This window comes from Pempheris klunzingeri, chromosome 10 (genome assembly GCF_042242105.1).
Source record: "Pempheris klunzingeri isolate RE-2024b chromosome 10, fPemKlu1.hap1, whole genome shotgun sequence".
NCBI lineage: Eukaryota > Metazoa > Chordata > Actinopteri > Acropomatiformes > Pempheridae > Pempheris > Pempheris klunzingeri.
The window spans coordinates 7,669,478-7,684,792 of record NC_092021.1 but is presented as its reverse complement, the minus strand read 5'-3'; the positions used below and the strand labels follow the sequence as shown (position 1 = coordinate 7,684,792).

At 41.1% G+C, this 15,315-nt stretch overlaps 1 protein-coding gene across 8 annotated transcripts in view; it reads right to left on the bottom strand.

Annotated features, from left to right (window-relative positions):
* tns1b (tensin 1b) overlaps positions 1–15,315 on the bottom strand; it is a 147,887-nt gene that overhangs the window by 31,235 nt on the left and 101,337 nt on the right. For all 8 annotated transcript variants that reach the window (XM_070838545.1, XM_070838548.1, XM_070838549.1 and 5 more), the window contains 11 exons: positions 14,209–14,380; positions 13,195–13,245; positions 12,987–13,109; positions 11,444–11,508; positions 10,154–10,237; positions 9,422–9,534; positions 9,270–9,330; positions 7,351–7,426; positions 4,632–4,761; positions 4,329–4,394; positions 3,978–4,094 (listed from right to left, as the gene is read on the bottom strand). In XM_070838545.1, the coding sequence (XP_070694646.1) occupies positions 3,978–4,094; positions 4,329–4,394; positions 4,632–4,761; positions 7,351–7,426; positions 9,270–9,330; positions 9,422–9,534; positions 10,154–10,237; positions 11,444–11,508; positions 12,987–13,109; positions 13,195–13,245; positions 14,209–14,380 (1,058 nt within the window). The remainder of the gene's footprint in view (positions 1–3,977; positions 4,095–4,328; positions 4,395–4,631; positions 4,762–7,350; positions 7,427–9,269; positions 9,331–9,421; positions 9,535–10,153; positions 10,238–11,443; positions 11,509–12,986; positions 13,110–13,194; positions 13,246–14,208; positions 14,381–15,315) is intronic.

Here is a 15,315-nt window from a genome sequence, read left to right as displayed (position 1 = left end):
ATAGCTTTATATAAATGATATGAATGCATTTCATGAAATCTAAATTAATTTGGTGTTCTTTGATAGAACTGAACAACCCAAAACAAAAACTTTTGTATTAAAATAAAATTTGCTGCCAGGGAAATTCAGCCATCAGTTGTTTGTAATTAAATATTGGAATAATTATTGCAAAAAATAATTATTTTCTGTCTGAAATCTGTCTTTTGCCATAGTTTTGCTATGCAATTCTCACTGCTTGTTTCTTTTTTTCTTATTTTACCAGTCCACAGACAAAAATATGATCCACCTTTCACTGTCAGAACACTGCAAAACTTTGAGCTTTCAGATTCTCAGCATCATCATAACGTGCCATGTGGAAGGGCTGTTTGCATTACATTAAATCTTAGTAAACATCAACAAAAAAAAGTAAGAGGTTGGGGCAGCAAGCAGCGTGGGCATGAGCAGATCAGCAGATCAACAGTGAGAGTGTCAGGTTATAATGGCCTCATTGTACACCTGCATGAAAATGATTAGGTGTTACTAGCTAGCTGGTAGCTGATGAACGAGCCGGTAATTGGCATCAGCTGCTTCAGTCATACTTCACAGTCAGCCGATGAAAGAGGAACTTCAGTGCTCTGCCTGAACCAGCGCTGTGCTGCATCTGGTTTGTACTTTGTTTGCCATGAATCTATGTATTTTGTATTGAGAAATTAATGTCCTAAGCCTGACATGCTGATGACCAGTGTCCTCGTCCGGCCCGTGGTCATGTGCTCAGTAAGACTGCTACAATGACACTGCCTCCTCGGCCATTTCACTGACACCACTACACTGGCAGAGCAAAGAAAAAAAAATGCAGGGTCACCCAGCAAAGTTCAACATGGCTCAATTTGTGCCACAACACCATCCAATATCATTTAGCAAAGCACTGCGTTGGCCAATAAAACAAGTCCACATTCCTGGTAAAATACATTGTAAAGGGAATGACATGAATCTATTGTTTATCTTGGAATCACAAAGACAATATCAGGGATTGTTGTTGCCTTGTAGGATCCTGCTTTTTAGTATTATAAACCATCACAGGTGCTTCAAATCTGAGGCACCTTCGAATGTGTTTAATTTGTTACTCAAACAGGACTATTTGGTTGGCATTTCATCTGCTCACAGGTACCCAAAACAACCAACCACCACACCCAGCCCCTTGCATTTTTTTGTTACGCAGTTCTATTTTTGCCTTAGGCAGACTCATGGACTCCAGAGACTGTGGTAGAAGGTTCTGGATTAGTGGTTTGAATTCTACGAGATAAGAATAAAAAAACAGATACATGTCAAAGGGTTACATGGTGCTGATGGCTGACAGTCAGCAGCAGGTCATAAAGACCAACTGTATCCTTTACTGATCAAATCCTTAGCTGTCAAACAAGTCCTTTTTGTCTCGAGACAGATTCCTTTCTTTGCTGACCAAAATTGTGTGTAAAAGCGGTGAATTGTGCACAAGAGGATTGTATAAGTGGGATGTTTTGAGTGTTTTCTTGTCTTTACGCAAGGTGCAGGCACGACAAAAATCCCTGTGCTGAAACTGACCCACAGCAGCTGCTTTTATGGCGTAAACACAATAAAAGTCGACATCAATCTTTGCAAACCAACAACCACACTTACCCACTGTTGATCCCAACAAAACATTGGCTCTATAATTTTAAGCTTTATGCAATGCCTTGATAAGCAAAGTGGGCAAAAACTTGATGTAGCCGAGCGCTTTCCTTAGAAAAGCAACTGTAATCCTGACAAACTGCAGTCCAAATGACAACACTTTTAGTTTCTAGCTGACACTTGAAGATGTACATCCTGTCCTGTTTTCCCTCTAAGCTCTAAAAGCCACTGTCAGAGCAGCTAATTGCCTTTTCAGCACTAACAAGTGTGAAGCCAAATGACAGAGGAAACACTCCAGTTTCCAGGGAACCCTTTCTCTCGTTTCTGTGAGAGGTTTCAAAGGCAGTGTATCAGTCTTACTGTGCTGTCTGAATAAAGTCACGCCACAAAAGGCTACTTATGGCACGCGCTTGAAGTCTTATGGAGAACTCAAAGTGTCAAGCAACTAAACAAGAGCTTGTGATTGTGTTCATTTTCACAAATGTGCACTCACTCACGTTGATCACGTGTGTATGATGCTATTTAAGTCAAATTGAGCCTTAAACACAGTATTTCCATCAGATAACACAAGACAAGATCAGTAGGAGACTTTGACCAAGCTGGACACACACACACACACACACACACACACACACACACACACACACACACACACACACACACACAAAAACAGAACTTACACCTATTCTATTTTAGAAAGGCCCATTTCAAGTATCCACTTTATGGGCAGCAATAGAAGGTAGCCAAGTAACCTCTGACCTTTGGCTATCTGGTAACCCAATAAAAACACTTCGGGGGGGCAATCGCAGACATTAAAAATCCACCAAGCATTCCTTTTCATTCATTTTTGTGAATTGTCCTTTAACTCAGAACTAAAAATGTTCTATATTGCAATAACGGTTGTACTGTAGACAAAACAACATCAACTCAACATCAACTGTAATTACTGTGTCAGTAGACAATGATGACACTTGAACATGAGATATCTGTGTGCATTTACCAGATCACAATTATTTCCCTTAAGACATAAAGTCCTCTTTTAAAGACCATTAACAATGAATATTCATTGTCTGCCACAAACAGGATGAAAGTTATTCTAGTGATTAAACGAACCAAGCTGACCATCCCGACACTTTCGGTTCTTAGGCCAAACAACAGGCTGACTGCTATCACTTAGGGCGTAGCATTGCTTCCTTTTTTGGGTGGCAGAGAAAGTAGCACTTTGGTCGCAGAGTGACCACCGCTCCCCCTCAATAGGCAGGCTCTGTCCATGCCTGTGGCTGAACGCAGGAATGTCTCGCACTGCGCTCAGGCCCCACAGCGCCTTTGGCTTCTCAGTGGCCATAATTTCACCACAAATGAATTCAGTGGTACCACTGCCTCGCCTTCCTTCCAAAACATGATTTACCATTTGTATCCTGTATACAACAAAAACCTCATAATGCTGATTTGGGTTGATTTTTGATTCTTGCATGCAAAACACTGTACTTTGATTTATACAAGGCTTGATATAAGGCTTTGTGATGCATTGCAAGCTTAGGCATGAATATCTGTATACACAACTGCTGCCCAGTGTTTGAACTTAAATGTGACTTCAGTTTGACCCTGCCACGTGGGAGTTTTAAAGACATGAAAGTGTGAAAAAGTCTTTAAACTCAATTAGGACGCAAGCTGAATCTTTCCTCTGTGTCACGCAGAAAGACAATGACAGCCTTGTTTCAGAGGTCAGATTGGTTACATGCTGTGTGTGTGTGTGTGAGAGAGAGAGACACAGAGAGAGACAGAGAGAGACTGAGAGAGAGAAAGAAACTAAAATAAAATTCCAACTTCCTGTCAACCACATTGAAATGCAATTCCACAGTCACATGTACACTTTACATAACATTCATTTTAAGTGACCTTTCACCTAGACGTTCATGAAGTTCCTGACTAAAAATACCCAATCCACTCACTGATGCAGACAGCTAATGAAGATCCAGTGGTTGTGGGGTCACACACATACACACACAAATCTGATCATTTAAATGTGTTAAAAATAAGTAGTAATAAATAATAATTCAAGTTGTGGGAAAATCATTTCATATTAGCCGAAAGTGGCTGTAAAGAGTCAGTGTAATTAACACTTTATTAACTTTACCACACACCAACGGGGGGGGGGGGTCTTCTGTTGTTCTGTGAGTTTGTGTTTATGACACACAACAGACACTGGATATGTATTTAGCAAAAAATATTTCTAAGAAATGACACCTAACTGCATCGAACACTCAGCTCAAGCTTTTCTCGGAGTGTTATGCGGGACAAAATCTGTGGATCTTAACGCAGACTGCACTGTGTAATCCAGCTGTATTTACCGTCTGTGGTGTCCTCACAGCTGTGATTGAAGTTTTCGTAGGAGTCCCAGCGGATCAGAGGATCTTGTGTGTTGTAATCCACCGAGACACTTGGCCCATTTTCCAGTTGGTCCACACCTAGACCGTAGATAGGAAGAGTTTATATTGTTCTCCTTTCATTAAGGCCGAATGAGTTTCTCATTTTTATTTTATACCAGCTGCAAACGCCCCTGTTTCAAACCCAGCCAGGGCCCACGTTTTTTGTCTGCATCTCTACTACATACTATCAATTAAAGGCAGGATGTTCTAAAAGTAAATATGAAGGTGAAACTCACTGCTCCAGTAGACTAGTAAAACCACATTGGTTCTTACCGTGTATTTTCTCTGGTCCAAAGGAGAAAATAAACTCCACTTTTCCATATTCTGGGAACCTGTCATCTGCACATAGGCAGTAAAGAAAGATGGTCTTAGCCTTCTGTTTACAGCAAGATGACGAAATTATTAATTGTACATCATCAGATTAAAAAGCAATACATCCATTGGATACAATATTAACAATTGGGTAATATAATACAGATGGGTCAGATTGTTGAATTGAAGAATTTGATCATTTGCACACACATTATAATGACAGTCACTGTGGACATTCCGAGGACTTTATCTAAAATTTCTTACCTTTGAATGTCTCATCAAGCTCGTCTTTTCCGAACACTATCCCCAGGTCGTGGACAGCGCAGGTGTGAAACTGCACCCGGAATATCACGTCTCTGCACGGGCTGCGGTAGCGCTTGTGGTAGCATTTGAGCTGGAGGGAGAAAACCATCAGAAAAAAATCAGACTGCATAGAGGCTACATCGCATCAAGCAATGCCAGTAGAACTCAACAGGTTAGTCTGATAGCGTTTTTAACTCCACAGGTGCACTGAATATCCAGTATGTGGCTTATTTATACAATGTGTCAGTCCTGATAAGAAAAAAAAAGGTTTACTGCAAAATCAAATCATCTCTCTGGCTGAGCTGAATGTGGTTTCAATGCTGATACACTCAGAATATCAAGTGAACACAATATGAAATGATCTTTGTGAAACACAAGCCAGAGACATGCCAGCTTGATTCAGTGTGAGTTCTCTCTCTGCACCTTGTAATGTATGGCCTCTCCACAAGCATTATTACCCAAACTGTTTCTCCCAACACAAACAGCTTTAAGAGCAGCACTAAAACCCCACACAGGAAAATCTTCTCTCCCCCTCCTGCTGTTTCCTGCTGGGCAGCCTGGACCTGTAAGTTTTTTTTTTTTTTTTTTTTACAAGGACCTCACATTTACAGGTACTGGAGGAATATTTACCCTCAACCTGAACAATGTGCAGCTAACAAACTACAGCTGTAAAGAGGAAAAACACCCTGCTGTTATCATGACAGCGAGCATTTCCAAGCTTTTCATGACTTCTTTTGAGACGTTATATATATATATAATTTACCATGTTACAAAAAATATTTGTATGATTTTGAGGAAGGTGGGATTGACTTGCTAACATAAAGGATTTAGGAGGAGATTAAAGTGAAGCAGAATATTCGTTGGCTCGAGCAGTTTTCTGGGATATCCTAAACCTCCCACTGAGGGGTTCGTTTCACAAGAAAACAATGCCAGTGAGCCACGTTAGACAACAAAAATAGGAGGAGGAAAACATTCATTTTAAGCTTACATGTCGCCTTTAGAGCTTTAACACATTTCATTTTTCATGCACTCGCTGAAGACTAGAGCCCCTTATGTATACATGCATCACCTTAAACATTAAAGGAATTGTTCATTGAGAAATTGGCTTATTTGCATTATTGCTGAGACTTTGATGAGAATATTGTTTCTCTCAGGTCTGTACGATAAATATGAAGCTACAGCCAGCAGTTGGTCAATCTTGGAACTTATCAGCCGTCATCTGACGACGATTTAGCCTCTTTGGATAAGGGCTAATGTGTCAGGGCCAACAAAGCCAACAAATACCTGGATAACGGATATCGGGGCCAAGACTTCCTTTCACATCCGCCAAATTAATTAATTAATTGATATGAATGCGTATACATGAAAAAAAAAAAAGCTAAACTGTCGTCAGACAATAGCGATGGGTTCCAAGATAGACTACACCCAATGCATTTTTCCTCTTTTGCCCACTACACAGAATGTTTACCTGGTTGCAACCAAAGCCTGCTCAAACATGATCAATAAACTATAAATGGGCTGCTTACAGAAAGCAGAACGCTTTCGACACCAAAATCCTGACCCTTGTCAACTGATTTTTTTCAACTTACCATTCAGTAATTTTTTGGCAGTCATATAATCCACCACTCATTACCATTACAGTTTAAAATGCAGGAGCACACTCCATGCTGACTGTATCTCCTATCTGGCCATGAGGCCACAGCTCACATTCTCTGTGTATATGAATAATAATGAGCATCAGCAGCCTTTGCTCAGCTTGATGTATTCAGCAGAATCCATTAGTCCATCTTAAATAAAGGATGAGGTATGAGCGCAGCCCCAAGGGGCCAAAACAAAACATCCTCACGTGTACAGTAAGTGCTCCTTTAAAACTCTCCACACTGAAGTTAGGAGCCAGAGAACATCTCATGATGACACTATGGCCTGAATGGCAGCAGAAGCAGAAATTTTGCTAATGTGTGCAGTTTTTCAGGTTGAGCTAAATACATAATAAGCGACAGGTACTCAGAGGATTTCTCTGCTCAATTTTAAAAAGGTGCAAAAGAAACAAGAACAATTTTATAAAGTTTCTCAAAATGCAAAATATTCATCTGACATTCAACTTACTTTTAAACGGTTATGTCTTGTAAAAATGGCACCCCTAAAATGGTATCCCATGCGCTTTAGGAAAGGACGTACACCCATTTTGACATCATAGTTTCCAGAAAACATATTGTGTTAATGAGGGTCTATAAACTTGGGTATAGGACCCAGTCCAATCGTCTTCCCCCAGGTTTTTATGGCATGTTCTTCCATTCTTTCTTCCGTGAGTGGATACTATAAACTGCTACATTACACATACACCCGGTGTCAGATTGGAACAGCCAACAGGATTCCCACATTACTAATAAACCATAAAAATCTGTATGCTTCCTCTGTATATGTCTGCAGCTGTTGTCATTGATATTCTATGATAATCATCATTTTACATCCAAATATTTTTCTTTCTTTCTGGCAAAGGTAAACAGTTGGAAAAAGTAAGACAATAAACTTAAATTTAGGAGTTAACCCAGTGACAGAGTTTCCAGCCTCTTATTTCCCAGTTGAAATTCACAGATTGCGATACAAACAGCTGAGACGCTACTGAGATAGTTTTATCAGGCACTTCCTACTGTGGTCTGCCTGTCAGTGCCATTCTTACCAGGATGTCTCCTTTCAGAAGAAGACCAGGTTCAATGGTGATACAGATGCTGGTCTGGCTGTCACCCTGAACATTACTGCAAAAAAGAAAGAAAAGCCACGTTAGATAACAAACCCACCTTCCTCATTACTTCTGTGAAAATGATCACAGCACAATCCAACATCACTCCACTGCATCAATTTAGTTTTTTGTAATGTCTGGGTATAACCATGTGCACATGATCTACATGTCTACTAACAGTTCCCTTGTTTGCTTTTATAGTGGCGTTCACAGAGCGTGACCACAGCACAGTGCAGGGCTAATTTTGGGTATTAGTGTCTACATGATTGTCTAAGTGGGAGAGTAGGATCAAAGGGTGGAGAGTGCTAATAGGGATCATGTGAGAGAAAGTGGGGAGGAATGTGATTTGGGGCTTTGAGGGGTTGACAGTCTGGAAGTATATGTGCACTGGTTGTTTAACACTCGGTTACTGTGTATTCTGTAAATGCGTTTATAGTATTAACACTATTGGAAGAATGGACATAGCAGAAACAGTTCAACACCAGCAGACTTATTGCTGTAGTAACTTCACAACAATTTATGGCAGCTCTACAGTTAAAAAGAGGGGGAAAAAGGCAAAGAGCGAGAAAATACAAACAGGACAATGGATCAAATGAATGTGTGTAATGTAAAAGGTTTAATTTTTGCTGTAAGAGGATTATCACTCAACTCTTCGGTTCCCTTGAGCTCCACCGTGCTTTTTAGCATCTTTCAGCTCATTATTTTGGTTTCCTGCTCTCATTAATCTCATTCCTAGCCGGGCTATGAGAGCAAGCGCTCATAATCCCACTGTAAGCTAACTGCAGGGGCTGATGAGCTATTTTCTTCACGAGTTGGTGGAGACCAAAACAGGGCTAAAAGGAGAGCACTGTAATTACATTCAGGTGTACAGAAACATGACTCCAAATAAATGTTAATGTTGCATTTGTTTGCCAGCACGTTAGCCATAATAACTCGGGTAATATGTAAATGCTGTGTTTGTGTTGGCTGCGCTGACCCAAAGGCCAGAAATATGCATAAAAGCAGCTTTAAGCACCACCTCAGGGTGGCGTTTACATTTGTACAGTTCATATATTGTTCACAAACCAACATTTTTGTTTAAAAGACAATGATAGAAAATGTTGCTGTTACTTTATGCTTTAACCATTTAACCATTACGTCGGCTGTATTGTGTTCTTTCTATTACTGAGTCTTCCATGCAAACACAGCCACACTGCAATGGGTGACAAAATAATTGGTTCATGAGGTAAGTGTAGAAGTTGCACTTTTAAGTATAGAAACTGAATGTTCTGACCTCAGCATGCATACTTGTACATTCATAGGACCAAGCAGCTTTTTACTGTTTACCCAGATAGAATAATCAGCATCTGTTATATTTAAACTGCAACACTTTCAAATGTGGTGTAAAGGAAGCATGTGTGCCCGTCTTAGTTGTGACTGAGAGCAAAGCAGCCCCCCTCCTCTCCTCTCCTCTAACTTCCCCCCAAAACAACAACAGAAAGCCATAGAATCCATTATTTCCTGTCTGGCCCTGGGAACCAGCGGGGTCTTCTGGCAGAGAGACCCTGCAGGCTTCCACACAGATGCCTGTCTGCCTGCCTCATTGACTATCCAGTCACAAATAATACTAAAAGTGATTGCGGGATCAAAAGTAGGGAAACAAGAGCCTGCAGCTGGGGAGGCTAGCTAAATACAATAATGTGAGGCTAGCACAGAGTGCAAACTGGCAAGAGGGATGATGTATGTGTATACTGGGGGGCAGGGGAGTTAAGGGAGAGGCTATAAAGGAAAATCAGGGTTTTTATTATTGGGCCATTATGAGCTTGCTATCCCCAGAATCTTGTAAAAGCATTTGAGTGTGAGTATGTTTTAGGACTTACTAAATCCCAGATGTGTACACGGGCTGCATGGCCTGGTAGATTTTGAGAAAAGGACGACAACCTGAAACACAATTTTCTGTTAAAAGTTATGAAAATACATGACGTGGGTGAAAAAGCTGACGTGTGAATGCCCATCTGTGCACGGCTCTCACCTCCTTTAGACTCGAAGTTGGGGATGCCGTGCATGATGACATGGTGAAGGAACAGGGGTTTGTTGTTGATCTTGATGTGTCCGGAGAGCAAGCCACTGAAGTACTCCACATACCTGAGCAAGGTAGAGAAGAGGAAGTCATGAACATGCTGCCTGACAACAGCATGATTCCTCGTGTTTCACAACAAAGGGATGAAGTTCTAATCTTGTGTTCTTCATAAACAAGAGATACAATCTTTAGCTTTGACCTCGAACAATAGTGAACCTTTTAAGCTTGTCTGTCATGCTGAATGAGCCCACCTTGCACCTCGTTTTTTAATTAAGTTAACTAAATACTTTACTTATCAATAGTCATTAGATATTAACAATTGTAAATGTGTAATGTCAAAGAGGTCGCATGTAGCAACGAACTGTCAGGAAATTACAACCCAACTCTGCACTCCCCATGAGTTCTTCAGACTCTTTGGAATCATTGTTTTGGTTTTACCCCACAAACTCCACTCCAATCACCCTGATTACAGCAGGCAGCTGTTGTTAGTGGATGTGTAAATAGGCATGTGTTGCTAACAACTTAAACATATCAGCATTATAAGGAGGCAATATTGTGCTGTCAGAGTGCTCCGCTGCCCCAAGGTCAGTTAATTGTTTCAGTTCATAGAAAGACGAGGACGTCTTTGTGAGATTGCTTGGGGTCAAACTTCACGCTATCTGCAACAAATGAGGGAAGACTGACCTTTTCTGAGATGGCTGGCCCACAGGAAGCACTTTGTCTTCGTAGAAGCGCTTCATGGCAAACCTGTCCAGAGCCTGGTCAGCACTGCATTCCAACAGAAAAGTTTGGTAAGTGCACACATATATATATGTACATATGGATTTTGAGTATATAATACAGTGTATGTGTGTGCAGCCTTGTCATGTAGCTTGTTAATAATCAGAAAAAGAAAAAAAAACAAGTAAGCTGGATCATGCTGTGTCCTGAAAAGTCTGCACATCATGACTGTAGACAAAAATACTCTAATGTACCAATGTGTTTCATGTGAAAGCATCCATCTTCATTCTTAATGTCAGACGTCACATTGCACACAGGTGTCAACACAAACATGAGCATAGACTTAACAAGATAAGCAGCATCTGGCACAATATACAAAAACATCTCTGTAGACGTTCAACTCTTCCATCATGTAATGCTACGTTAGCCAGGTGTGTCCAGCACATATCTACAGATATTACAGAATCTGACTCAGACAGAAGTGGCCTCAGTGTGTATGTCCAATGGTTAATTCTACACAACCTCCATTACGTAGCAGAGAGTAAAATATGATGAAGCAGTGTTTTACGTAACCTCTACATTCCCATAGGGAAAGTGTCACAGTGTGTTCATGCTCAGGCATTTTTCTGCTACTTTAATTTTAAAAAGTGACTTCACGCCAGCTTCTAATTGACTAGTGGGATAATGGGATTACAGAGAAATCTAATACTTTTACGGGGAAGAGACAGAGTTAAATGTTTCTCTGGCCAATCAGTGTTTTTTCAGAAACAACGTGGAGTCATGTGCTCCTATGTTTTTTTGTTGTTTTTTTAACATCTCCTTGGTTTTTGTAACAGGATATCATTCTATTTTGGCATATCTAAAGACAAATCCAATAAAAAGAAAGAAAAAGGGGGCACTTATAATTTTAGTCCAGCGATCCGGTGACTGTTAAAGATAACTCATTGCATTCTGTTTAGAATTATCATATAAAACACTTTTATACACAATTTCTCCAAATGAAAGTGTTGTTCCCCAGTCTCATGTTCTACCCCTGTTCCCTCTGTTCATCACATCTGTCTGTAGTAGATGTGGGCTCAGTTTTGTGATAAACAATGCTGGTTTATCTAGTTTTTCCACTAATGTCTCCCCCTCATGCCTCCCCCTTCTTCTCCACTTTCATTTTTTCTGTTTTCAGAACGTTTCTGACTGACTTTATTTCTTCTCTCTCAAAGCTCTGCTGCACCTTAACCTGGTGTTGGGTTGGTCACCTACCTGGCAGATATGTTGCTGTAATGCATGTAGGCTGCCACCACCACGCCAGTTCTGCCCCGGTTGCCCTGAAAAGACATCAATCAAGCAAAGTCAACTACAGGTTTTCTCCGCTATCTATCATCAGGTGATGATGGTCTCCCAAAGAACAAGGCTTCTACATCTTCATAATTCAGATTTTTCTTTGATGGGGTTATAGGGATAGTTTTATACTCATTTATTTTGTTATTCATAAGAGACTTAACATTAAATAAAAAGATTAAAATCACTGGATGATATGACTCTAGTACAGGTCAAAATTGAAAATTACAGGATCCTACATTTCCCATAATGCAACTTTATAGCATATTGTGAAGCCCCTGTTGCCTAGTAAATTTCAAAAGTGAACTGTATTCACCCAGTTTGGAACGTAGGCTTTCTGTTGTCAAGTCTCCAATCATCAGGGTTATTTTTCCAGATCCACAGAGCACATTTTCACACTGTTTTTACAGGCTAAATAGCACACCTCAAGACGTGTCAACCAACTGTAACATTGGTGGAGCACCACTTTAAAGATTTGCTTGCAGTAGTAAAATCAATTTCAATCATAAAAAAATCAATTACATACATGATGTAATACAGTGTAGCTGCTATTTATATGGAAAAAAAGTACTGGCTGGGCGTTCAATAGGCAGGTCACTAAGCTGAAGTCCAAGCACATGTTACTATGGCAACGAACCAGGATGGCATTAATTTTACACATCTAACCGTCCTTAAAACGATTAGTGTGAAGGGTAAGTGTGTTCCACATTATAAATATCGCAGCCTCTTAAACAGCGTGGAGCCCAGTGGGAATGATTTGTTGACATGAGGAAACCCGACACAGTGCGCTTCCTTAGTGACCACCACAACTTCCAAGCCTACACTCTCATCACCAGTGTTACTCAACTCGCAGAAAAATAACACCAGTTGTTATGGCAGCCGACTTGTTTGCCTCATTCCACGATGTTCCCACAGGGAGGTTACAGAGCTGTACGATCCCATGGTTGATTCTTATGTTGCAAAACACCATCAGAAACACAGTGGGGTTAACGTGAAAATGATTAGGTCTTACATTTGGAACCGCGGCCTAGTAGTTGTATTTGGATATACTTTTTATGGTTTGTGTCGGCATATTTAGGAGCCAGATGAGTGTGGTTTGCCACAAGAGCATTACTGTGATGCAAGGAAGTTTAGGCAACAACAGGAAGATATTGGTCAATTCCGTTTTTATGGTATTGTTAAGAGTAAAAGGGTAAATAAACCTAAGTAGCCATGATGAGTGGTGTGCCTTACCCCCCTAATTTGTGTTTTCCTAACCCTCGTCCAGCACAGCCCAACCAAAACAAGCGCATAAAGAGACGCACTCTCACACACAAACACCCCACCCTGAATGTCAGTGTTTCAACACAAAGACCAGCTGCAGCCTGAGGGGACGTTGGGGTCCTGGGAAGAGCCTGAGAGCACCCTCTACTGTCCAGAGATACCTCCTCTGCTCACACAGCATCCTCTCGCCTTTTAGTCTCACCTTGTTGTGTATGACCACCACGTTGTGGCTGTCCGCACTCAGCCAGGTGTCCATGGCCTTGCAGATGCTGCAGATTTTGTCCAGGGCTGGAGCATGGTGGTCAGGCCAGCCGAAGTCCAACACCTGAGAGAGGAGAGCGATGGCAGTTAGGCTGACGGTCATACAGTACATGGCAGAGGAGAGGGGATGTCAAGCTGTCAAGGTTTACCTTTGGATGAAGTTGGCTGATGTCATAACGCTTCTCACTGAGGTTGAACAGCTAAGGAAGAAGTAAGAAATGCCATTATTACACACTTTTGGCATCCCATTGTATATTGACAGAGAAGAGGACATGTTATACAGATGATTTAAGACTGCAGAAGCATTGATGTCCTCATATTATAGGGAAGAGCTAGTTAGAATAGTTAGCCGAGATGTCTCGGATTAAACCTTTTATCGGATGAGTGAAACATGATCTTGAAAATATGAACAACACATAAAGCTGAGTGTCCTCAAAATCCAACACAGCAGGACAGTGCAGCTAACATTACCCTGACTGATGGAGCTAGCAGTTATTACTGGGGCCCTGTTACAGCAGCCCATTAACAGCTTTTCTTTTCTAAAATAACCCAACATACAATGTGGAATAGTTGTAGTTAAACACTGTTTAATCCATTCATCAAACCACCTCAAACATACTTGTGTTGTTGGTTTTGGGAAGCAAACAAAGAAAAAGTCTACATGTTCAATAAAACTCTTACTTCTTCGACTCTTACTAGAGAAACTTCTCTGTGAATAAACGTGGACAAAACCAAAGCGTGACATACCCACAGTGCTCAGTTATGGTTGCTAAGGGAGGGGGGAGGGGTTTGGTGAACGGTCACTTCCTGCCATCTACGAAGGGTGTGCCACAGGGATCCATTTTGGACAATGTCCTGTTTATGGTTTACTGTATTTAAATGCCATTGTTTTACACACATACACAGTAGGTGTTGGGACCCAAAGAAGCCTCGAGAACTGCAGGAAAGGTTCCCACCCCTAAAGTTACATAAACACTCTGTTGTGTGAATGTAGGTGCAGATGTTTAGTTGGGACTGAGAGAGATCAGCTGATGATCGGCTGATCTCTGCAGCTCCAGTGACTTCATGTTCCTGTCTGAGCTCACGCCATTTGCTTCATTTATTTTGAAAGTTAATCACTATATTCCTGCCAGAATCATTCAGATGTACACAGGAAACTGTACCAGGTAGTTGTGGCCATGTTTGGAACGCAGCATGGAGGCGACCTCCCGCAGGTTGGCAGCATAGCTCTGCTCCTCCACACTGCTGGGGAAGGAGACGGATATGATTCTCTCTGTGATGTAGATCAGGTCCAGCTCGTAGCTCTCGTCCAGGGCCTGCAGCAGACTCACACTCCTGTTAGAGAAATACAGGAGCATTTAGGCGTCAAAGGACAAATTTTGCATATCAGCAGCCTCACTGTGCAAAAACAAAACCAAGGTGGACTGCTGGACCGCAAGAGATATCTTGGAATTTAATACCCAGAAGTAATGCAGCTCATGTGATTTATACACATGTGCTTGTGTTTATCAGGCCAGCTAGTGTGTGATCACTTAACCATAGAATACCCAGAACAAGAGAGCCAAAAAGGCCTGTTGGTCTGTTTATGCTTTCTATTACTTCAGTGCTGACCAGCTTCTACCCCTGACTATACCTTACAATACAAGGAAAAAGCACTTAGTTAAAAGTGATGGATGTTCCTCTGTCTAGCAGTTGCAATTTGTGTGTGCTTTAGGCCTTTAAAATGTACAGTATATTAAATCATCAAAAAGTAAATATTATTTTCCTCGTGGTGGCAATGATAACTATGTTTCATTACAGTGATTTTTTACTATTACGACAGAATTTCAGGTTCGTCTGTACCTGAACCCCACTGATTAAGGGCCAAAGCATAAAACACATGGTTGCGTATTTCATCTGTGACTTTGTGACATTGAATGCTGCAAATTACTTTTCAGATGTTCCACACAACACAACACTCCTGTTCATGACTGTAAGAAACAAATATCCTAATATGGAAAAGGCAACACACCACATAAATACCACATCCACAATGACATCATTTAATCCCACAGGGGTTCAGATGTGCCTCCAAAATGTAAGCTGTTGTGCTCTGAGACTTTGTCTGGAGAGGAGAATTTAAGTAGATAAAGATGCCAGATCATGAAAATAACGCAGCATGCCGGGGTTGACCTCACAGACCAAACTAAACGGGATGGTCATCGGTGGGGACAAGTGTGCATAGAAGTGAGCTGAGATCTTTTTTTGACCAAGTCTGGGTGTTAAAGGAG